Here is a 25,589-nt window from a genome sequence, read left to right as displayed (position 1 = left end):
TACCTGCCTCCTAATACTGAGTTACTGAACTTAGGTCAGAACTGAATAGAACCTAACAGCTGCATGCCGTACATGAAGATGAAAGTGTACGACCTGACCTTTAGTTTTCTACATAAACCATTTCCTTCTAAAGCTTAAGAGAGACAGGATACCAAAAATATTTACTGTCAAAGCTGAATTTAAAAAAAAAAGGCAAGATGGTAATAATTTCACAAAATATATATGCTTCTGTTGTTTTTAATTTTTATTTTTTAGCATTCAGCATTAGCCTGAAAGGCCCTTTAATGCTTGTTGCTCCTTACTCTTAAAAATTTCTGTAAACATTGAGGATAAACTCCAAAGCCAATTACATGAAAAAAATTGGAATTGTTCCTAAATGTATTATTTTTTTGTCCTTTAATGAAGTCTGCAGTAGTTCTTCAGGAATGTTGTGTGTAATTAGATGGTTCCAAGGCTTATGTTGCCTCCCAGAGCCTTAAGTATAGGGAAAGTTTGAGCATAACCATAGCCATGACAATTCTGACATTTTAGGAAACGTTACAGACTAAAATATTCAATAAATGTGTTTTTAAATATAATTTTAGATAATGTTTGTGTGCTGTAATTTAATTAACAAATTATTCCAGCTGGAAATACTTCTTGAAACCAGCACTACTTTTTTCAGGGCAGTTTTTTTTTTTTTTTTTTTTTTTCCTAGCCAGTTGCTTTGGACAAGTTCATTAGAAATAAGAAGTTTGGTTCCTCTCTTTATGCTAACAGAGCATTTGCCCAGTCAGATGCCAGCCTGGACCTTGCCACTCCGGAAAATGGCAGGACGTGATTTAGGTCAGGGCTTCTTTCAGTGAAAGCTTCTGCTTCCTGAAAGGCTGGTGCCTCTGAGGCTTGCAAGAAGGTCCAGTTATTGTTAGTCGAAGCTGAAATAGCCAGCATCAACCACGTGTATATACAAAGAGCTGACTCTGAAAAATCTCAGAGATCAGTATTGTTGCTGTTTTACAGATAAGAATTTAGATAATTGGCCAAGATTTGGCACTGTTACAGCAAGCGTTGCTTCTTGCTATTGCTAGCAGAGCATAGAGAAGCCTGTTTGCTTTTATATGCTGTGACCATATACCTAGTGTTACCACCACACTTGTCCTGAGAGAAGAGTATAACTGCCCTCACAATTAGGGTTAAAAACCTGCCAGTAATCAGGGCATGTAAATATACTTCCTAATGATAATATTGGGCATAACAGCTTGTTAATGTACATACTGCTGGTGCTCCATTTTCCCATTATTTGGCCTTCCTGCTCAGAACGAGAAGGCTGCCTAGGAGATGGAACAACAAACAGGTTTTGGTCCCAGCAGTTGGTGGGGTATTCTTGGCAGCTCTGCCCAGCCTCATGGTGTGGCTGCACAATGTGGTGTCAGCAGAGGGGAGCAGTCAGGGCAAGTGCTGTTAAAGATGGGACTAGCACATGGACAACAAGTGAGTTGTTTGTTGTTGTCTTTTTTTAATCTAAAAGCACATGGCAGGAAATTCAGAGGGCTGTCCTACTGTACATTAATGTAAGTGAATGCTACAGCTGAGGAACAAAGGTGAAAATGTCAACTTGCAGTTAGATAAAAGACATTCTATTTTAAAAGTGATCTTTGCTGGAATTAGGCTATTCCTGTGATCATTTAGCATGTGCAATTTTAATTGGAGCTTTGTGCAGTATTTTATTTTATATATTCATAAAATTGGCTGTGGCCCTTTTTGTATTTCAGGTTCTTTGGCACCTGGACATTTTTCGACGCAGTTTCCGGCAAATCACAACGCACAAATGTATGGGAGATTCTTGCATCTTCTGTGCTCTTAAGGTAAAAGTTGGAAATAAATTCAAAACAGTTTTAAAAAAAAGTTAACAAATATTTCTGATATTTGATTTATATGTTTGGTCAAACTTTCATCTGGAAATTTATGAGAACAAAAGTAAATATGATCAATACTCACCCAAGACACTCACAGAACTCTCTTTATATTGTGTTCAAGCCAGTAAACTGAAAATACTCCAGCTAAAGTTCTCAGGTGCAAGGACTTTTATCAGTAGAGGGCAGATTGTCAGCTTCCATGTTGTTCAGAAAATCAGTTCAGCCACTAAAACATCAGTTTGCTTAGTTTTTAATTATTTATCATTTTGTTTATAATTATCGTACTGTGTATACAGTTAATTTCCTTTTCAGAAATTATTTTTTCTTAAGAGCTACTTTTAGCTGTAAGACTTTCTGTTCAAAACTGTTGATTATGTAAGACTGAAAGGTATTCTCTACTTGTAAATGTTGATGTCTGCATTAAATTGCTGGGCTCTGTGTTCTCTGTTCTAAAAAAACATCAGTTCTGTTTGTAGATGCAGATACAGACTGTCAGAGAAGCTGCCTGGACAGTAAAATGTGGATGCTGCCTCTGATTCAGAGTACTGTTATGTACCTGAGTACTGTGCAATCCTACATCTCCATTTCTCTCTATCCATTAATTTTTAGCACTTCTAGTTTTTTGTGCTTTTCTTTCTAAGTTTTGCTAATTCAAACCCACGGCTCCCTCTAACCCTGTAAGAGAGAAAGGATGTGATGAAAATACCAGTTTTAATCTTCCCGAGCAATAATTTTCCTTTCTGAAATAGGTACTAAGACATTTTATTTGATCATAAATAGGTTGTAATTTCCAACTAAGTATATAAATCCACTGTGGGAGAATGCGTCATGAGTTCCATGTGCATTAATGAAAAGGACAAACAGCAGATCTTATAAATATAGCAAAATATAGAATGCATGGTTTAAATTAAGATCATATGAAGTTCACAGGCAGTATTTATAGATAATAGCTGTGTTCCTACTGTTAAATTACAGGTGCTCTGGGAGACACGGGCTTGAAATTAGTTATCTGGTGAGTTTTTGGACTGTTGTTGAGAGGTTTCCCCTTGCAAAAGAAGAGCAAAGAGGAGACAATATATTAAGGCATGGGAAAAAAAAGTAACTTCCTTCTGAAATGGAATTTGTCTCAAGATGTATCTCTTGAAATGATGAGACAAGATTAATATTTACAGCGTTATCATCAGAAAAGGATATAATAATGGGTTAGGAGCAAGATAGCACATCAAAAAGAGAAAGAGCTATCCAGACAAAGAAAAGATGGAGTATTAAATGTATCCCCTGCTTTATAGGGAAGTGGCAAGACTTAGTCATCATCTGGTTTGAGTTCATTAAGTTCAGTGGGATAAATAATTTGAGTTAATTCCCTCGAGTATTACCAAGTGATTGTTGCATTCTTTGGTCGCTGAGATGGGGACAGTAAGAAAAGGATTTAGGAAATTACTGTGAATGTAAGCTTTTGTTCTTCTGGGGTTTAACCTAATAGCATGATATGGCAAAGAAATACCAGGAAATCAAACAGGTATTTGAATGAAATTTGAATGAAAATAGACTGGACTTTCAAGCAGAGTTAAGTTTTTTAATATAAATATAATAGCTAAAAGTCTTTTTCTGAATGGAAAAGGGAGTTGGGGGAGATGTTACAGGAAAAAGAGAGGATGAACCTTTGTGAAACAGATGTTGCAAGATGAATTCTGGACAAACATGCATCTGGATTAGCAGTGCCAGTATGAGAGGGATGCCAGGATCTCTGGAATGTGTGTATTAAAAGCATACATTTGGGCAAAGAATGTTTAGTTTTGTTGATAAAATCCTTGCTTTTGATGTCTTTCTGAAGTGTGCAGTAAGCTATTATAAACTTGGAAGTGACAGGTAGAGTGGCAGAATTCACAAATTGTATGCCTGCAGCCATATGCTTATTTTTTAAATTAGGCAGCCTTCAAAAAAATTGCTGCTCTCTCTCATTGCTCCCAGATGTCTGCAAAGATTTATTTGGTTTGTTTCATATCTGAAGTTCTTACAGTGCCATGCTTAGCCAGAAGGTGTTACAACCCTTAGTTTCCAAAAAAGTTACAACATTGCACCAGATTCTCTAGTGCTTTTGCACATTTTAGAAAGCTTGCATCTGGTTGTGTGTAGAATTCCTGTAGCTCCCAAAACTCAATATACAATGAAAAACTGAAGAAATACATAAACAAGTAAATAATTATCTGGACAATATGGATAATTACCAGTACTTGACAAAGTAGGTAAATGAATTAAAATTGGCTTTGATCAAAACCAAAATGTTATTTTTTTTTGTCTATCTACATTCTGTTCTTCATGGGAAATTTCAGTGTGTTCTACCTAAGCCTATTCCAGAACCTTCAGAAAGTTTACAGACATCTACTGTAAAACTATACAAGAGAAAAAATACACAGAAATCTGTTTGAGAACTTACAGAACTATTTTACTTCTGATTCCCTTATGTTCATAAAACAGCTCACAATTTTATGGTTTTCTCTGGGGGATACCATGACAAGTTTCTACCTTTATTAACTTGTGTAAAATATGGATGTGTATACATAAATATTTGAAAAAAAATCACCATTTTTAGGTTGCTAACAAGTGAAATAAAATTATAAAGGTGAGTAATAAATGGCGTCACTTAACTGTAGGTGAAATTGGGGATGCAAACCTCTCCTCACCCTTTCAGCCCCCCTTCAAAACCCCCCCAAACCAGAAACTTCAGTCGCATGCAAGAGGAGCAGTCTGTAAGGTAGGGATACTAAATGATAGAAGTATGCACAAGGGGTAACCCCAAACCGTGGAGAAGGCTACATTCATCTTCAACTCCTTGAGCAGGTAGTAGATGGGGCTGGAAAGGTTGTTCAAGGTATTTACTTGTTCTCTGCTGCCCTCTGCATCTCTGTTCTCAAACTGCTCTTCCCCCCCCCCCCCCGTAAAAGCTGTCTGTCTGACACATTCTGTGTATAAACTTTTATAAGGCAAATGTGAAAATGTGCTTAACACGCATCTAGTATTGCAAGCTTCACCAAGAGCATGTTTCATGTTCCAGTGCAGCAGGATCATCTCTCCCCTTCTCTGCTTATCTCTTCCCCTGCTCCAGCCCTCCTATCTGCTCTGGAAGCCTTTAACTGTTGTCCTGCCAGGGTAATGCCAGCTTAGCCTCCAGGTCTTTGACATCCTCTTTCTCTTGAATCTTGCCTTAGGCTTTGCTAAAATGAGGGAGAAGATATGGCTGGATCCAGTGGGAACACAAGAATTTGGAGCTCTATACCATGCGAAAATCTCCCATTAGGGTCTGGGGAGAGGTAATTAGCCTTGCATGCTGTCAGGTGGATCTGCCAGAAATACCTGTCCAGGCCAAGCAGGGTAGAGGCAGGACATGTTTACTCTTCTCCAAAGCATGCTGGCATGTTCAAATTCCAGCTTGGCCAGGGAAAGGGTCAATACATGGGGGAGGAAGAGTCTACTTTGTGTCCCCCTACCACTCCAGGTTCCCCTCGCAGGATGCCTGATACCTGCTGTGTTTTGCAGAGAGGGTTCACACTCTTTCCTGACTTTGAATAACATTGAACCGTTGCTCTAAAGGTGACATTCTCTTCCTGTTGACTTTAGAGGAAAATAGTCTTCACTAAGCTAAATTTAGCCTTTAAATAACACCAAAGAAGTTGTATTTTTTCCATGCTTCCTTGGCTTGCTGTGACTGTTTCTAGGGATTCTGATGTCATGCAGAATATTTACTGTAAGAGCTTAACTAGCTCTATAAATACTGGTTGTAATTTTAAATTACTTTTTCTAAAATGAGGGATCACAGGACAGTGATGTCATACCTGATACCAAATCACATTTTATTTTTGTACCACATTGAAGACATCCATTGCATGAATGCTTGAAGTGATTTTTAAAACTTTCTGTGCTACCTGGCTATGTTTATATGGCTGTAAAATGAGTCTTGAAATCATTCCAGGCATACGCTCTTTAGTTATTCTGAAGGAACTTCGCACCAAGAACTATAAAAAGACAAGGGAGAGCTGCAGACTCTGTGCTGGAATCCCAAACACTGTTTCTTAAGATGTGGCATTAAGTGGGGTTTTTTTGAGTGCACAAGCCGCCTTTACCCTATGTGGTTTGCCTGCCATAACACTGGAACAGCTTTTTGATTTATTGTTAATGTTGAAATCTACTGTGTTCTGTTTTGGTTTTCTTTTTTCTACAGCCTGACTTTGCTTTGGTGTTTGTTTAGAACAGCTAGAAGAGGACAGGAAGGGGGAAATCCGTCTACTGTACTGAGCATGCCACAGAGAGTTTGTTCTCCTTCCAGGGATTGTACTGGGAACTCCATAGTGCCAGGATATAGGACAGAGTGCTTTTTGTAGTTTGCAAAGAAGAATGCTCTATTGATTGATAAATTCCAGTAGGGCTGGTCTTTTCTGTAATTTTGTAATGTGCAACAAAAACAGGAAGAATGTGAATTTTCTGTATAGGAACAATGTTGTTGTCTAAGGTGAAAACTGAGAACAATAGAAATTACTATAGTTCATGGTTCTTATTGGCTACTTAATGGAAATGGAGGGATTTGTTATGAAAAGTTCATTATATGGCTGAGACAGCAATAGTTCAGTTGGTTGCAAAGATTTCATTCTCTTGTGCTTTTTTTTCCAAATCAGGATAGCGTTAGCAGGGTAAAGCAGTAGTAAAAATACGTAAAATAGCTACTTGTATTGTGCAAGTACAGTTCCATGAGTTAATAACCTGCTAATAGAAGCTTCCAAATAATAATTGCTTTATTTGATCTTGATCAAACAGTTATTCAGGTCACCTAGTTGATGTGGACACTCTTTCATTTGGATTTCTTCTACTGCCACCCTCCTAAACAAAACTCATGGAAAGTATATTTGAATTTGATTTTAATGGTAGCCAGGGAGCCTGACTTTAATGTATAATATCCCCAGTACGGACTGTAGTGTTCAGAGCACAGTGTGAGTTAAAAATGGGAGAGACTGTAAAAGAAAGGAATAAGTGGAAATCTAGGTTGATTGTTATCAGACTTGGAGGTTTGGAAGGAAATCCAAAAACACAAAACCAGATAGAACTAGAATTTTATTGTACCCTTGAAAGAGAATGTAGCATGAGGAAGAAATGGGAGCCAGTTAAAATACTGTGGGTGGAGGCTGATGTGATGGATGGGAGAAAAGTAATTTTAGCAGCCAGAATTTTTATTGAAACAGGTTGTTGTAGTGAGTAAGAGGCTGCATGAGAAGAGTGTGATGTTCTGGATGAGAGATTAGATACTGTGGACCAGAAAAAAAGTGTCGTTAATGGAATGCAGAATGAAGGGCATGTAAGAGAAAGTTTTAAATCAAAAAACCACACACATACACGCGCGCGCACACACACACACCCTAACCACAAACAAACAATTAAAAAAAAGAAAAAAATACCCAACCCTTAAATAAGCAAAGAAAAAACAGAAACAGTTGAGTAACACAAGAATAATACTGGCATGTTGAGCAGTGAGAGAAAGCTGAGGATTGGCCATGTTAGTATTCGTAGCTTTTGCTAAAAGGCAAAAACTGTTGATATAGGGAATACTAAAGCATTTGGGTAGAACATGTTTTGTTCTTTGAAACAAATACCACACCTGCTGCTGCAGTAATATCCCCATCCAGAAGGAGCTTCTGCATAAAGCTGGAAGAGAAAAATTAGTTCTCAGAAAGCTGCCATGGACACAACTCAAATTTACAGTGCATGAATGGTGGTCTGATTCAGTAGCTGTTGCCTGTTCTCTTCAGCTGTCAGTTTATTGTTATGTCAGCCTGCTTCCACATGCTTGATTAAAAAGTCATATGTGCATGTGTATCAAGTCTGGGGTTTGTTTCATCAATGTGGTTAGATACACATTGCAGATGTCAGTTTACCCTGAATAAATGGAATACTTCTTTCCTAGGGAGAAAATTATTTCAGCTTTCAAATCCTTAAAGTTTAAAAGAACTCTAAACTGTCAATCGCATGAATTACCAGAATTATTATCTGTATTCTCTAACCAAGTGAAGAACACCCTGTTTTATGATAATACATGTGAATTTTAGCATTCTGAAATAGAAAGCCAGGTTTTAACTTGTGTGGTAAAGGTTCCTTGTCTCAAACCTTAGGTGATTTTCTTTTGAAGTTTTAGGAATTTTATGTTGATCCCCACACTTCTGAAACTGGAGAAGACTGTAGTGATAGGACAGGGAGTAATGGGTTTAAACATTAAGAGGGGAATGTTCAGGTTAGGTATAAGGAAGAAGTTCTTACTGGTGAGACACTGGAACAGGTTGCCCAAAGGAGATGTGAATCCTCCATCCCTGGGAGTGTTCAAGACCAGGTTGGACAGAGCCCTGCGGGACATGGTCTAGTGTGAAGGGTCCCTGCCCATGCCAGGGGGTTGGAACTAGATCTTGAGGTCCTTTCCAACCCTAACCATTCTGTGGTTATTTTGGTATACCACTGACTCTGCAAGCCTTTGTTTTACTGATATATGTCAGAAGCCCAGATCTGAAATGGAAAGGACATGAGGCTTCCAGTTACAAAAGCAGGAAAAAGCCTTCCAAACTGTAATGAGCCAAGTGAGGCCCTACAGTAGATTGCCTGTGATGGTTAAGGAATTTCCAGATCTGGATGCCTTGGGTAAAAGATCAACTATGTAACTGTAGTTGATTTTTGAGTTAGTACTTGGGGAAGGACTAGATGCAACTAGATGGACTTTGACAATTTATTCTTCCTAAAGTTCTGGGGCTTTGTGGTTTGTTTTGTTCCCTATCCGTGTGTCGCATTTTCCAGATCTATGAAGTGAGATTGATGATAACCACATTTCTAAAGCATAGTCATGAATATTTTCAAGTGCTTTTAAATTGTTTAATACAAAGTGCTGAAGCAGGATGAAATTATGTTTCACTGGGTTTGGGGTTGGTTTGGGGGTTTTTGGGGGGAGGTGTTTGGGTTTTAAGGTCCACTGAAATGAGAAAATTTAGCAATGAAACATGGAACTTGCTCAGTTAACAGTGGCAGAAATGGGGATGAAGGTTGTTAAGTGCAGAGACATTGTCATTCTTTCCATTTTTTATATATACATATATATAAAGGAACTGAGGAAAGGTAGGCAATGTCATTCATAAGGTGTGAGATGTACTGCCTTACAGCCTTCTCTTCATTACCACTTTCCTTGTCATTATTTGATACTCTGATAAAGGCAGTATTAGAAGAGCTTTCAGCTTCAGCACAGTGGGCCCTCACACATGAATGAGCACCATCAGGGCTATCAAAATAAGAACAGCAGTAAAGAGAGATGGGCATTTTACATCTATATTAAATAACACGTCAATACTATAAACTGTGCAATTCCTGCAGCCAGAAATGGCAGGGGTTCAGAGGTTGGGTTGCTGGCTATGCAATGACAGCTGTGTTCTGCACCATTTCAGCTTTCTCTAAGTAGCCAAGGTTGCAGTTTGGTTAACCATCTCCCAGTTTGCTTTCTCATTTCCTGAGAAGAAACAAAAAAGAATAGTTAAAGGAGAGAAAAATTCAGATGATTTATTTCCAATTAATACAGATCCTAAGTATGCTGGGAAGAGGCTTTCTGGAGTCAAGGGAAGAAGTGATGCATGAATCAACATTGCTATGGATTCTCAGCATAGGGTTGAAAGAAAACCAAACAGGCAAAACAGTTTTAGGCTGGCTTTCTCCTTGTTTGACTAAGTTTAGAAGGCAGAAAAGCTAAGTGATACCCAATCGATCTTTTTTCTCTTGCAGTTAGAATGGAGCTTTTCTGCAACCTTTAGGGAAATTGTGAGAAAGGTTTGATAGAAAAGGACAAGCAGAATTTTGAGATTGACACTGATGAAGATAGTGTCTTGTCAAATGAAATGAGGTAGAGCAGAGGGGTGTTGGAGAGAGAATGGTCTTGTCTGAAAACAAGGGCTAGAAGTTTTTACTTAAACTGAGGATTTTGCGTATAGGATGATGTTCCTGTTTTTGTGGGAGAGCACAGTGCAAATTAAATAACTGTTCAGAAGATCTTTTGGATATCACATGCACAAGTATATGCACATAGACATGCACACAAAATAAAAGTGGGTTTTTAATCAGTTGGGAGTATGTACCAAACTTTCAAGCATATAATCCAGCATATATAGACGTAGTGTGCCTTTATAGAGGTACTCATCCTTGCATATGATTACCCACATGACCTGTAACTTAGTTATAAAAATGCAGGTTTATGGCAGCAAATGAGCAACTGGCCATATATAGCAACTGTTACTTGTGTCATGCCTCTTCCCTCCTGCATGCTGACGCAAAAATCATCTGATTCTTACCAACTTGGACTTACTGGAAGGTAAATTCCTTAAACAGTGAAAGCAGCAGGTTGTGGCTGTTTGATGGCTAAGACATTTGAAAAGAGTTGCTTGAAAGAGGAAAGAAGGCAGCTTATGTAAGAAGAAAGCTACTGAGGTGTGAATGAAAAAGTGAACTGGAGAAAAGAAATAGGAATAAAAAGTGAGAAAATGTTGGTGTCCGTTGTGTTTGCTTTGGGAATCAAAGTTGGAGGAAGATCCAAGGGGGATTATTAACACTGAGGGAAATTTATCCCTAAGCTACACACCCTCCCTTGAATATGTCAAAGGAAGGAATACACAAAGGTGCATGTAATTTCAAGAGGAACTAATTCTGTGGTAGTCCCTGTATGATACAAAATATCTGTGTGTTGCTTGATCAAAGTGAGTTAAATGTTTGCTGTTTTGTTTTCAGATAACTTGAGTCATGTTTTGAAAATACAGTAACTTACCTATCTTTTTGTTTTACCACTAGAGTATCTTCAACCAGTTCCAGTGTAGCAGTGAGAAGGTACTGCCTTCTGATGCCGTGCGCACTGCTCTTGCAAAGACATTTCAGGATGAGCAACGCTTCCAGCTGGGCATCATGGATGATGCTGCTGAATGTTTTGTGAGTATAACTGAAAGACGGTTTGACAGGCGTAGATGTGAACCCCCACTACACAATATTTTTTTTTTTTTTTTTTAGTTCCCCCATTCCTCCCCAAATTGTAACAGACTTTGCATGTGTGGCCTGGAAAAGTCCACAGAGAGATCCTGAATCTTCAAGTAATCCAGTGGGGCACCACTATTTGGCTTGAGAGGAAATTACTAATGATTTTGAATTGGAAACATCAGTGTTACCCATTTTTACAGTTACTTTTGCATATCTACTGCTTGCATGCTTAAGTGCATCTTGGATAGGAATTGTAAAAGCAACTGCACTGCAAGAATATTTCAGAATTCTAGTTTTAAGGATCACCTCAAAAGGGTGAAAGGACGTTTTGTCAGTTATTGTGAAACCATGTTTTCACAAACTCTAAGGGAAAGTAAAAATAAATAATCAAACACAACCCAATACACTTGTTCGTGTTTGTAAGCTGAGGTAAGCAACAGTAAAATGGATCATGTCCAGTTATTTCTCTTGCTGTATTTGTAAGCCATCTGACAATTTGTTTTAGGCTAGTTGTCTCATCAGTGTGGTTGATAGATGGTTTTAAACACTAGTTTTACATCCCTAGGTTTGCCCACCTGTTTTCATTATATACTCAAACTCTTTCCTGGCATCCATTATGTTAAGCTTTTATTCTTAGCCACATTTCCTCCTTTTCCCTCTTCAGTCTCCTAAGTTGATTAAACTTAATTAGGATGTATTTTTGTCTTGCTTACCTATTGGCTGCTCCCCTTTTTGGAAGGGGTGGCCCAACTGTATTTGTATCTTACTTGTTTATTAACAAGAATGTTACTTCTTAATCAAAGTACTGGATTTACTTCTGCAAGGTAGAACTTCTCTCAGCTAAAGCACCTATCAGAGTGGAGTCATTTCTATATATTAAATCTTTCATTTCTGATACCTAGCTAATTTGAAGCTTGCACTGTAAGAGATCACAGAAATGAGATAAATACACATAGCTGTTGTAGTTCTTCTCCTAAACTAAGTGGACTGACATTGGCCTTTGATAACTCAACATATCCTGTGTTTCTAGAATATTAATATAGCAAAACATCATACTTTAATGAGCTTGCTTAAAGTGGAAGTACATCATGCCAAGAAATCCTCAAAGTGAAATAAATTGCATCAGCCTGCACAGAAGCTCCTGAGCGCAGTTATGCCAAATAATTTTATGCAGTCCAGCACTTGAATGAGTTCTGTATGGTGTACAACATGGGAACTTCTGATTTAGTTTCTTTCTTGAGAAAGCTATGTAGCCTATCTCATACTGCTGTGGAAGTCCCCACAAACAGGTTTGTTAGGTTAACTGTACTGGCAAAAGGACAGTTAAAATGAGTACAGATTCCTTTATGAGGTTAAGCTTTAAGGTAGAAATAATTCATAGAATCACAGCATAGTTAGGGTTGGAAAGGACCTTAAGATCATCTAGTTCCACCCCCCTGCTATGGGCAGGGACACCTCACACTAAACCATGTCACCCAAGGCTCTGTCCAAACTCGTCTTGAGCGCTGCCAGGGATGGAGCATTCACAACCTCCCTGGTCAACCTATTCCAGTGCCTCACCACCCTAAGAGGAAAGAATTTCTTCCTTATATCCGATCTAAACTTCCCCTGTTTAAGTTTTTACCCGTTACCCCTTGTCCTGTCACTACAGTCCCTAATGAAAAGTCCCTCCCCAGCATCCCTATAGACCGCATTCAGATACTGGAAGGCTGCTATGAGGTCTCCACGCATTCCTTCGCTCCAGCATATCAACGAAACTACACAAGACTGGTCCCAACACCAATCCTTGAGGGACACCACTCGTTACTGGTTTCCAGCTGGACATTGAGCCATTGACCACAACTCTTTGCGTGCGGCCATCCAGCCAGTTCTTTATCCACCGAGTGGTCCTTCCATCAAATTAATGTCTCTCCAATTTAGAGACAAGGATGTCGTGTGGGACAGTGTCGAACTCTTTGCACAACTCCAGGTAGATGACATCAACTGCTCTACCCCTGTCCATCAGTTCCGTAGCCCCGTCATAGAAGGCCACCAAATTGGTCAGGCAGGATTTCCCCTTAGTGAAGCCATGCTGGCTGTCACCAAGCACCTTGTTGATTTTCATGTGCCTTAGCATGCCTTCCAGGAGAATCTGCTCCAAGATTTTGCCAGGCACAGAGGTGAGACTGACTGGTCTGTAATTCCCTGGGTCATCCATTTTCCCCTTCTTGAAAATAGGGGTTATATTTCCCTTTTTCCGGTTGTTGGGAACTTCACCTGACTGCCATGATTTCTCAAATATGATGGCCAGCAGCTTAGCAACTTCATTCTCCAGCTCTTTCAGGACCTGCGGATGGATTTCATCAGGTCCCATGGACTTGTGTACATTCAGGTTCTTAAGATGGTCTCGAACCAGATCCTCTCCTACAGTGGGCTTAGGGTCTTCATTCTCACAGTCCCTGCGTCTGCCTTTGAAGCCTTGGATGGTGTGGTCAGAGCCTTTGCCAGTGAAGACTGAGGCAGAGAAGTCATTCAGAACCTCAGCCTTCTTCAAATCCAGGGTAGCCATTTCTCCTGATAGCTTCCAGAGGGGGCCTACGTTGTCCCTAGTCTGTCTTTAATTCACAGCGTACCTATAGAATCCCTTCCTGTTATCCTTAACATCCCTAGCCAAGTTTAATTCTACCTGGGCCTCAGCTTTCCTAACCTGGTCCCTGGCTTCCCGGACAACATCCTTGTGTTCTTCCCGTGCCGTCTGTCCTTGCTTCCACTTTTTATACACCTCTTTTTTCATTTGAATTTTCCTCAGGAGCTCCTTATCCATCCAAGGAGGTCTCCTGGCCCCCTCCTGCTGCGCTTCCTTCTAGTTGGGATGCAACACTCCTGAGCTTGTAGCAGGTGACCCTTGAATACCAACCAAGAGTCTTGGGCTCCCCTGCCCTCTAGGGCTATATCCCATGGAACCTCTACTAAGCAGGTTCCTGAAGAGGCCAGAGTCTGCTCTTTTGAAGTCCAGGGCAGTGAGCTTGCTGCACGCTCTTCTCACTGCCCTGAGGATCTCCAATTCGACCGTCTTGTGATCGCTGCATCCAAGGCTGCCCTGGAGCATCACATTTCCAATGAGCCCTTCCCTGCTGGTGAGCACGAGGTCAAGCATGGCACCTCTCCTTGTCGGCTCCCCTATTACTTGCAGAAGGAAGTTGTCTTCCACACAATCAAGGAACCTCCTGGATTGCTTGTGCTGGGCCCTACCATCATTCCAACAGATGTCAAGGTGTTTGAAGTCGCCCATGAGAACAAGGGCCTGTGTGTGTGAGGCTTTTCCTGTCTGTCTGTAGAGTGCTTCATCCGCAGGTTCTCCTTGTTCACGATCTCATGATTGAATTCCCTAGCTTTTCTCTTAGTTAACCTTTTCAGCCGTAAAGGCAGAGATTTAATTTAAGTGGAAGAAGAGCTTAGACTCTAAGGTTCTAAGAAAATTGTGCAAGGACAGAGCAGGTTGCGTACAGACCTCATAGAAGCCTTCCAGTATCTGAAGGGGGGTTATAGGGATGCTGGGGAGCTACTCTTCATTAGGGACTGTAGTGGTAGGACAAAGGGGTAACGCATTCAGGCTTAAACAGGGGAAGTTTAGATTGGGTATAAGGAGGAAGTTGTTTATGGTGAGGGTTGTGAGGCGCTGGAATGGGTGGCCCAAGGAAGTTGTGAATGCTCCATCCCTGGTGGTATTGAAGGCTGTGTTAGACAGAGCCTTGGGTGACATGGTTTAGTGTGAGGTGTGCCTGTCCGTGGCAGGGGAGATAGAACTAGATGATTTTAAGGTCCTTTCCAGCCCTAAGTATTCTGTGATTCTATTTTGCTTAATAATTTAATCTTGATCTGTTTATTGCAGGCCTATAAACGATCCAGGCAGCTCATAGTGATAGTGAAAGGTGTGCTGCTGGAAGAGGCATCAGTAGACTTTTGTCACCCTCAGCTTAATGTTGGCAGCAGTGGGAGGAGAGGAAGTCCTGGGACAAGAACTCATGGGAACTTGAAAACATACGGAGTTGTCTGAAATAGTGTCTAGAAAATTTTATTTCATGCAGATTTTAGTCTGTCCATTCATTTATTAGTTCTACCCCTTTTTGATAGAATGTATTTTATTTGCCATATTTCAGAGTCCTTGGGGAATGTGGAAATTGATTCAGGTTACTTTGTGGTGATGAGTACAAGTTAGTGGCAATGCAGCGATTTTAAAATTGCAGACCTGTTCTTCCTGTTGTATTTGTGAAATCCATTGAGGGTTAAGAATTGGGTAGAATAAGCAGTAACAAATCTTCAGCTGTGCTAGGAAATAAAATAAATGGTTAACCTGATACAGCATTGCAAATCAGAAGCAGTAGCCATTTTCTTTTATATCAAAGATACGCTAACTTATGTTGTGTAAGCAGCATTGGAAAATTTGTAGGAACCTTCTATCTCCATAAATAATGCTTACAACATCATTACATCTGACATGCTTTTTGTGATTTACATTTTAACTTTTGTTTACATTTGAAATGATCTAATGCTTTTTTTGCTTCTCTCTTTGGCTAGGAGAACCTGTTAATGCGAATTCACTTCCACATTGCAGATGAGACAAAGGAAGATATTTGCACTGCATCACATTGCGTTTCCCATCAGAAGTTTGCAATGACCTTGTTTGAACAGGTGAGGTAATGATAATGTGTTACAACAATCACAAGTTCTCGAGGCTTCAAATTTTCATTTGTAAGACATGCATTGCCATGGTAAAAAAAAAAAATACAAGCAGAAGTGCTGCTGTGGAAATACCTGTTTAATCTTGTCAATGTATCACATTTTCTTTAGTGTGTTTGTACCAGCTGTGGTGCCACATCTGACCCACTACCTTTCATCCAGATGGTACACTATATTTCTACAACCTCACTCTGGTGAGTTGAAATTATTAAAAGGAAGAGAATGTGTGCGTGTGTCCCTTTTTTTTTTTTTCTTGTGGTGTTTTTTGTTTGTTTATTTTTTAAACTGGTATTGCATTTTGAGCTTTTCCTTAGCAAGATTAAATCTTCAGAACATGGTTTGATTAAAGTTGGTGGAGCTTTGATAACTGTGATAAAGAACGTGAGGATTTAGTGGAGCAGAAGGTATCACTTTAGGCATGGATCAGTGTGTCTTCTTGTTTGTGATTCTGAATCTGACAGCTGTAGGGGCAAGGTCTCGTGGTTTATGTTTTGCAAATCCTTAATATGTGAGCAGGTGAGTTAAGAAAGATAAAAAAAGAATTACTCTGAAAAGGACCTTTGTACATCTACTCCATTGTCCTGTTCAAAGCAGTGCTAACTGCAGTGCTAGATGAAGCTGACTGGGGTTTTGTGCTGAGTTTGGAAAACGTTCAAGGATAGAAATTCCATGACTTCTCTGGGCTGCTTCTTCCAGTGCTTAACGACATAGTGTGAATTTTTTTTTCCTTATATCCAATCAGAATTTCCCTTTCTGCATCTTTTACTTCTTGTCCTTTCTCTGTTAGCTTCTGCAAAGAGTCTGGCTTATGTTCAGCTTGTCCTTAAGCTTTCTGCAGTGTTGCTCCTCAGCTGTTCAGTGCCTAGCCAGTACTGCTGCACCAAGTGTGCTTCGTCTGAGGTGCAAGACTTTTTTTATTTTCCTTTAATGAATTTCATGAGATTCCTATCAGCTCATTCCTCCAATCTGTCAAGAACCTTCTGGATGGCAGCACTCCTTTTCTGTATATTGACTGCTCCATCCAGTTTGATGTCATCTGTAAACCTGATGTGGGTGTATTCTGATTCATCATCCAGGTTGTTAATGAAAATGTTAAATAGCATCAGCCCCAGTATTAACCCCTGAGGAACCACAACTCTTGACTGACTGCTGGTTATGTTTTGGTCCTCTGAGCCTGAAGGTCCAGCTGTATTCTACTCAGGCAGCCCACACCTCCCAGTTTGGCCACAAGAATGCAGTACGTGATTGGAAAACTTCCTAGAGACCAAGTGATACTTACTGCTCTCACTTCCTCAGCAGAACCCATTGTTTTATGACAGGAGAAAATCATGTAGGTCAAGCGTATTTTGCCTTTGGTAAATCATTGCTGCCTGCTCTGATGTACTTTCTTGTCCTTCATATGCCTGGAGTTGATTTCCAAGGGGGTTTTGATCTGTCATCACCTCAGGTACTGTCACCAGCCTGTAGTTCCTCAAACCCTCTTTCTTGGATGGATATGTAGCTCCTGCTTTCTCTAGTTATGGGGGAACTCCCCTGGTCACCATAACCTTTCATTAAAGGAGATGGTCTAGGATGAAGCATCCCTGCCCATGGCATTGGGGTTGGAACTTAAGGTCCTTTCCAACGCTAAATATTCTATTGTGCACGGAGCAATAGCTCTAGCTCTAGTCTTCTTTTAGTAGATTGCTGCTCAGTTACAAGCTGCTTAAATCTGATTGAGGTAGGAGTCTGATTTGCTTTTGTCTTGAAATTTTAATTGGGTGAAAACTTCTCTTGTGTGAGATATGTATTTACAGAGCCCCCCAAAAACTGTCTTGAAAACTGCTAGTTACTCTTCTCATGCAGATCTGTTAAAAGCTACCATTTTACAAGTGTATCAGGAGTACTGTAAAGCATTCCCCCTTATGGCTGCTACCTGCTGTTCCATCGAACTGTAGTTTTCCTTTAGGTCATCAACAGACACTGGGTATTCAGAATATTATTTATTATAAAAATATAAATAGTATGTTTTCTGGCCAGGAATAAAGTTGTGTAAATGGTATTCAGTATTTTATATTAAATATCTCAAATCTTAAGTCACAAGATATTTTAAAATCATCAATAAAAAGTAATATATTTACTTAAAGCATTTTAAGGTTGAGCATGCTTTGAGCCCTAATATTCTTGCATACTTACTGTCATCTTTCAACTTGGACAGTTGAAATTAGTTGACTATCGTGCTATTTTTGTCTATAGCTTTATTATTAAGGATGTGCTTTACTGTGCTACTTTACTAGGGTTGTGGTTACTGAAGGGAAGCATTATGAGGCAAATGCTTCATTTTGAAACCAAGTATTTATCCATATAAATAAAAAAGCCTGAAGTTGGCTTTTAAGATGTAAATTTTAAGCTGAACTACAAACTGTTTCTATTTTAAGTTACAGTTGTTTTCTTTATACAGTATTGTCGTGGAAGATGTAGTAAATCACACTGAATAATTATGTGATTTTTCTGTACTGTAATATTAAATGTAAAAAAATGTTGCGTAGTTTTAAGGCTCTTTTAATAAAATTTAAGTGAAACATATACTTCTGTAATGTGGGTTTGTGCTTTTATTTTGTTATTAAACTTTTTTTTTCCCCTTGTGCTTTCTCTATACTGAAGCAATCAAGCTATATGTATGCTGGAGAGACGAGAGAAACCCACTCCAGATATGTTTGGAGAGCTACTACAGAATGCCAGCACAATGGGAGACCTACGAAATTGTCCAGTTAGTATCCTTAGTTTTCCTTGGGGGGGGGGGGGTGGGGTGGGGAGGAGAAGGGTACAAAAAGGACAGAAGAGGTTTAGTGTATTACACTGATGTGTACCTTTAATGTAAGCATTTTCAAGGTTCAGCTCATCATGATAAAGAGTTTTCTTGGTGTTTGAATTCAGTACCTCTCACTTAACCTCTCACATGTTGAGTGCTTCTTTGACTAGATGAAGTAGTGAGGAGTAGAAATACTGTGGAAACTAAAAATGAATGCTTCAGAGGGTTTTTCGTGGAAACTAAAAATGAATGCATCAGAGAGTTAGAAACAATGAAAAAAGGTGGTGAGGGGCAATAATTGGAAATGCTTATGTTCCTCTCAAGGAATGGCCACAATCCATTCCTGTTCATGTCTGTTTCTGCTAGAAGTACTTACCATATGTTTGCTGTTCAGCTTCACTGAGAGTTGGTGAAGCCTCCAGCGGTAGGATTACATGAAGCTGCAATCATGCTGCTTTCATCCTATGATGAAATTTCTGGTATCTTACTTAAAGAAATGGAAATGACAAAGAATTTGGAGGCTGTCTTTTTATAGGAAATGTCTGTAAGTTACCATGGTTTTGATTAGCTAAGCTTTTTAGAACAGTGCTTCCACACTTCACCCTGTTTCTTTAATGATTGTTTCTGTTGAGGCTAATGTGCTTCATCTATAATAATAGCATGGGAAAGGATTAATTATGGTACAGTCTTTTCAGAAGTACCTGCAGAACTTCAGTAGCACATACAGAACTTTTGCATCAGTTACTAATCATGTGTACGAAATGAGTAGTTTTGCTTAGATAAGCTTCCATCCAACTTCATTACTACTTCTTAGTTGGAATCATAGAATCATAGAATAATTAGGGTTGGAAAGGACCTTAAGATTATAAAGTTCCACCCCCCCTGCCATGGGCAGGTACACCTCACACTAAACCATATCACCCAAGTCCTCATCCAACCTGGTCTTGAACACTGCCAGGGATGGAGCATTCACAACCTCCCTGGTCAACCTATTCCAGTGCCTCACCACCCTAAGAGGAAAGAATTTCCTCCTTATATCCAATGTAAACTTCCCCTGTTTAAGTTTTAACCCGTTACCCCTTGTCCTGTCACTACATTCCCTAATGAAGAGTCCCACCCCAGCATCCCTATAGCCCCCTCTTCAGATACTGGAAGGCTGCTATGAGGTCTCCACACAGCCTTCTCCAGGCTGACCAGCCCCAACTTTCTCAGCCTGTCCTCATATGGGAGGTGCTCCAGTCCCCTGATCATCCTCGTGGCCCTCCTCTGGACTTGTTCCAACAGTTCCATGTCCTTTTTATGTTGAGGACACCAGAACTGCACACAGTGCTCCAGGTGAGGTCTCACAAGAGCAGAGTAAAGGGGCAGGATCACCTCCTTGGACCTGCTGGTCATGCTCCTTTTGATGCAGACCAGGATACGGTTGGCTTTCTGGGCTGCAAGCGCACACTGCCAGCTCATGTCCGTTTTCTCATTGACCAGCACCCCCAAGTCCTTCTCTGCAGGGTTGCTCTGAATCTCTTCTTTGCCCAACCTGTAGCTGTGCCTGGGATTGCACTGAACCTGGTGTAGGACCTTGCACTTGGCACGGTTAAACTTCATGAGGTTGGCATCAGCCCACCTCACAAGTGCGTCAGGGTCCCCCTGGATGGCATTCCTTCCCTCCAGCATATCAACGAAACTACACAAGACTGGTCCCAACACCAATCCTTGAGGGACACCACTCATTACTGGGTTCCAGCTGGACATTGAGCCATTGACCACAACTCTTTGCGTGCGGCCATCCAGCCAGTTCTTTATCCACCGAGTGGTCCTTCCATCAAATTAATGTCTCTCCAATTTAGAGACAAGGATGTCGTGTGGGACAGTGTCGAACTCTTTGCACAACTCCAGGTAGATGACATCAACTGCTCTACCCCTGTCCATCAGTTCCGTAGCCCCGTCATAGAAGGCCACCAAATTGGTCAGGCAGGATTTCCCCTTAGTGAAGCCATGCTGGCTGTCACCAAGCACCTTGTTGATTTTCATGTGCCTTAGCATGCCTTCCAGGAGAATCTGCTCCAAGATTTTGCCAGGCACAGAGGTGAGACTGACTGGTCTGTAATTCCCTGGGTCATCCATTTTCCCCTTCTTGAAAATGGGGGTTATATTTCCCTTTTTCCGGTTGTTGGGAACTTCACCTGACTGCCATGATTTCTCAAATATGATGGCCAGCAGCTTAGCAACTTCATTCTCCAGCTCTTTCAGGACCTGCGGATGGATTTCATCAGGTCCCATGGACTTGTGTACATTCAGGTTCTTAAGATGGTCTCGAACCAGATCCTCTCCTACAGTGGGCTTAGGGTCTTCATTCTCACAGTCCCTGCGTCTGCCTTTGAAGCCTTGGATGGTGTGGTCAGAGCCTTTGCCAGTGAAGACTGAGGCAGAGAAGTCATTCAGAACCTCAGCCTTCTTCAAATCCAGGGTAGCCATTTCTCCTGATAGCTTCCAGAGGGGGCCTACGTTGTCCCTAGTCTGTCTTTAATTCACAGCGTACCTATAGAATCCCTTCCTGTTATCCTTAACATCCCTAGCCAAGTTTAATTCTACCTGGGCCTCAGCTTTCCTAACCTGGTCCCTGGCTTCCCGGACAACATCCTTGTGTTCTTCCCGTGCCGTCTGTCCTTGCTTCCACTTTTTATACGCCTCTTTTTTCATTTGAATTTTCCTCAGGAGCTCCTTATCCATCCAAGGAGGTCTCCTAGCCCTCCTGCTGTGCTTCCTTCTAGTTGGGATGCAACACTCCTGAGCTTGTAGCAGGTGACCCTTGAATACCAACCAAGAGTCTTGGGCTCCCCTGCCCTCTAGGGCTATATCCCATGGAACCTCTACTAAGCAGGTTCCTGAAGAGGCCAGAGTCTGCTCTTTTGAAGTCCAGGGCAGTGAGCTTGCTGCACGCTCTTCTCACTGTCCTGAGGATCTCCAATTCGACCGTCTTGTGATCGCTGCATCCAAGGCTGCCCTGGAGCATCACATTTCCAATGAGCCCTTCCCTGCTGGTGAGCACGAGGTCAAGCATGGCACCTCTCCTTGTCGGCTCCCCTATTACTTGCAGAAGGAAGTTGTCTTCCACACAATCAAGGAACCTCCTGGATTGCTTGTGCTGGGCCCTACCATCATTCCAACAGATGTCAGGGTGTTTGAAGTCGCCCATGAGAACAAGGGCCTGTGTGTGTGAGGCTTTTCCTGTCTGTCTGTAGAGTGCTTCATCCGCAGGTTCTCCTTGATCAGGCGGTCTGTAACAGATCCCCACAGTAATGTCTTCCGCAGCTATTTTCCCTTTAACCCTGACCCACAAACTCTCTGTTAACTGCTCACCTGTTCCCAGACAGAGTTCCATACTCTCCAGCCTATCCCTAACATAAAGGGCAACTCCCCCTCCCCGTCTGCTGGTCCTGTCTTTTCTAAAGAGCCTGTAACCTTCCATTCCAACGCTCCAGTCATAGGAGCCATCCCACCATGTTTCTGTGATTCCTATTATATCATACCCCCGTAGACGTGCACACATCTGTAATTCCTCTTGTTTGTTCCCCATGCTATGGGCATTTGTATCGAGGCATCTGAGCCAAGCTCCAACTGAAGCTGGCTCATTGGCTGGAGCGGCTGGGATATCTCTACATTGCTCCAAGCATTTATTATAGGTTCTGGCAACTGACTGGGTGTGTTGGGATGGAATGATGCTCCCCTCCCCCAACACATCTAGTTTAAAGCCTCCTTGACCAGTCTGGCATGACTCCTACCAAAACTGCTCTTTCACTAAGACCAGCTCCACCAGCCCCCACTAGACCTGGCCTACAAACTTGGGTCCCATTTTCTTTATACCCCAACCCCTGACTATGGCACCACTGTTCTAACCATTTATTAACCTGGCCAATCCTCCTACCTTTTTTTAGGTCCTCCCCTGTGTCGTGGAGAATTGACAAAAAGACTGTCTGAGCTCCGGAGCCCCATACCACCTCTTCCAGGGCTCTGTAGTCCTTCTTTATGTTCCCCAGGCTACTACTGTCTATATCCCTAGCACCCATATGTATCACCAGCAGTGAGTAGAATAAATTGATCTGTTGGCCATACTGCTAAACCTGCAGCTTACAGCCAAAATGTTGATCAGAGTGAAAGGAAAGAGAAAAGGACTGCTGCTTCCCACTGCCAGAGAGTATCCTGACAGTGACAAGCTTATAGCCTACACAGTATATCTGCAAGAGTTGTGCCAAAGGCAGGAATTATCACAGAAAGTCTGAGGGAGTATTGGCTTGTTTTTCAGTGAGGAGTGTGGGAGAAACTGACCAGAATTTGTAGGCTAAGCTGTGAGTGATGACTGGCATTTAACCACTTAAAACCAATTACCGCATATGTCCAGTTCATTGTCACAGGCTGTTATTCTTAAAGATGTTCCATTCTGCTATGCAGTAAAAATCTTGACAAAATTCAGTTGAATCAAGTCTGTAAAAGCTTCATGTAAATACTTTTTTTTTTTTCTTTAAATTGTAAGGGCTCAGTTTCAAAAAGAGGAGTTTGGTATCTTGTTCTGCCTTTTGAGTATGTCCAGATCCAGGGCTGCAGATAAGTATGCAAGAAGACAGCAATCTGGACAGCCATAAATCCAGGGGTCCAGATGGGATGCACCCGTGGGTGCTGAGGGAACTGGCGGAAGTCATTGCTAGACCACTCTCCATCATCTTTACCAGGTCTTGGGAAATGGGAGAGGTGTCTGAGGACTGAAGGAAAGCAAATGTCACTCCAGTCTTCAAAAGGCAAGGAGGACCCGGGTAACTATAGACCAGTCAGCCTCACCTCCATCCCTGGGAAAGTGATGGAACACCTTATCCTTGGTGCCATCTTAAGGCATATCAAGGATTAAGAGGGTTATCAGGGGCAGTCAACATGGCTTCACCAAGGGGAAATCATGCTTGACCAATCTCTTAGCCTTTTATGAGGAAATAACACGGTGGATGGATGATGGCAGAGCGGTGGATGTGGTCTACCTTGACTTCAGCAAAGCATTTGACAGTCTCCCACAGCATCCTCACAGCTAAATTGAGGAAGTGTGGTCTGGATGATCAGGTAGTGAGGTGGACTGTGAACTGGCTGAAGGAGAGAAGCCAGAGAGTTGTAGTCTATGGGGCAGAGCCTAGTTGGAGGCCTGTATCTAGTGGAGTGCCTCAAGGGTCAGTACTGGGACCAGTATTATTTAATATATTCATCAACGATTTAGATGAGAGAATTGAGTGTACTATCAGCAAGTTTGCTGATGACACTAAGCTGGGAGGAGTGGCTGACATGCCAGAAGGCTGTGCTGCCATCCAGCGAGACCTGGACAGGCTGGAGAGTTGGGCAGGGAACAACTTGATGAAATATAACAAGGGAAAGTGTAGAGTCCTGCATCTAGGCAGGAACAACCCCAGGTTCCAGTATAGGTTGGGGAACAACCTGTTAGAGAGCAGTGTAGGGGAGAGGGACCTCAGGGTCCTAGTGGACGACAGGATGACCATGAGCCAACACTGTGCCCTTGTGGCCAAGGAGGCCAATGGCATCCTGGGGTGTATGAGAAGGGGGGTGGTTAGTAGGTCGAGAGAGGTCCTCCTTCCCCTCTACTCTGCCCTGGTGAGACCGCATCTGGAATATTGTGTCCAGTTCTGGGCCCCTCAGTTCAAGAAGGACAGGGACCTGCTGGAGAGAGTCCAGCGCAGAGCAACGAAGATGATTAAGGGAGTGGAGCATCTCCCTTATGAGGAAAGACTGAGGGAGCTGGGTCTCTATAGTTTGGAGAAGAGGAGACTGAGGGGTGACCTTATTAGTGTCTATAAATATATAAAGGGGGAGTGTCACGAGGATGGAGCCAGGCTCTACTCAGTGGCAAACAATGATAGGACAAGGGGTAATGGGTACAAACTGGAACACAAGAGGTTCCACTTAAACTTGAGAAGAAACTTCTTCTCAGTGAGGGTGACGGAACACTGGAACAGGCTGCCCAGGGAGGTTGTGGAGTCTCCTTCCCTGGAGACACTCAAAACCTGCCTGGACACATTCCTGTGTAACCTTATCTAGGTGTTCCTGCTCCGGCAGGGGGATTGGACTAGATGATCTTTTGAGGTCCCTTCCAATCTCTAGCATACTGTGATATCATCACACTTTTTCACATATTGATTAACAGGTAGGGTGGGAAACAGATGCATAATTGCTGCTTCATGTAATGCTAATGTTAGATGCCTCACCAGTCCTCAGTGAAGCACTGCAGGCTCTAACAGGAATGGTTTGTGTACACGTTCCCTGGGGGCAGTGTATTTCCATTTTATCCCCCCACGTTCTGTAATGTGTAATTTTGAAACTTTCACTCTTAGTCTCCATCAAAACATTATTTTGTTTTTTGGAATATGGGCAAATAGTGGCTCATCTGAGTACAAGAAATGAAGGTATTGTATTGTTGTCTAAAAGATTCATACACGTCCAGCTATTTAGTAACTGAGGTGTGGGAAATTTAATAGACATTCTTTGTCAGGTGGAACTGCTATTTAACTCTGAAATAATCAGTGGGATAAAATTGCTTACTACTTGCTGCCCCTTTCTTTTTCTATTTGGGAAATTTTTCTTTTGAGGCTTAGCTAAGGATGGCCTGAAAGTCACGCAAGGGAAACTTTTATCAGGATACCATATTCCTCCTTTCTTGCAGAAAATGATGATGTTAGTTAGCTGAAGGAAAGAAGACAATTTAAGAGTGAGATAGGTTTGCTGTAGTAATCCACAGGAATGCTTGTACTTTGAATGACCCTTGCAAAACGCGTGTGAATATAGACACCTCAATATTAAAGCCTCATAATCTACATTTAAACATGTCGTGGTTTAAGCCCAGCCTGTCACTCAGAAACCACGCAGCTGTTTGCTCACTCCGCCTTCTTCCTCCTCTCTGCTCCCAAAGGGATGGGGAGGAGAATCGAAAGAATGAAACTCCTATGGGTTGAGATAAGAACAGTAACTGAGGTATAACACAAACCACTACTGCTACCACCAATAATAATAATGATAAGGGAGATAACAAGGGAAGAGAATACAACCGCTCACCACCCGCTGACCGATAGCCAGCCCGACTGAGCAGTGATTTAACCCTTCCGGGTAACTAG

General features: G+C 41.6%; 1 protein-coding gene across 2 annotated transcripts in view; it reads left to right on the top strand.

Annotated features, from left to right (window-relative positions):
* The window catches only part of USP54 (ubiquitin specific peptidase 54), a 108,186-nt gene that overhangs the window by 50,790 nt on the left and 31,807 nt on the right, over window positions 1–25,589 (top strand). For both annotated transcript variants that reach the window (XM_061459433.1, XM_061459434.1), the window contains exons 3-7: window positions 1,752–1,844; window positions 10,746–10,880; window positions 15,483–15,596; window positions 15,756–15,838; window positions 18,288–18,393. In XM_061459433.1, the coding sequence (XP_061315417.1) occupies window positions 1,752–1,844; window positions 10,746–10,880; window positions 15,483–15,596; window positions 15,756–15,838; window positions 18,288–18,393 (531 nt within the window). The remainder of the gene's footprint in view (window positions 1–1,751; window positions 1,845–10,745; window positions 10,881–15,482; window positions 15,597–15,755; window positions 15,839–18,287; window positions 18,394–25,589) is intronic.

Source organism: Pezoporus flaviventris, unplaced genomic scaffold (genome assembly GCF_033815535.1).
Source record: "Pezoporus flaviventris isolate CSIRO_AGI_PZ_B2104156 unplaced genomic scaffold, CSIRO_AGI_Pfla_v1 ptg000029l, whole genome shotgun sequence".
Taxonomy (NCBI): Eukaryota; Metazoa; Chordata; class Aves; order Psittaciformes; family Psittacidae; genus Pezoporus; species Pezoporus flaviventris.
Note: the sequence above shows the minus strand (reverse complement) of the source record. Positions and strands in the feature narration are given on the sequence as shown.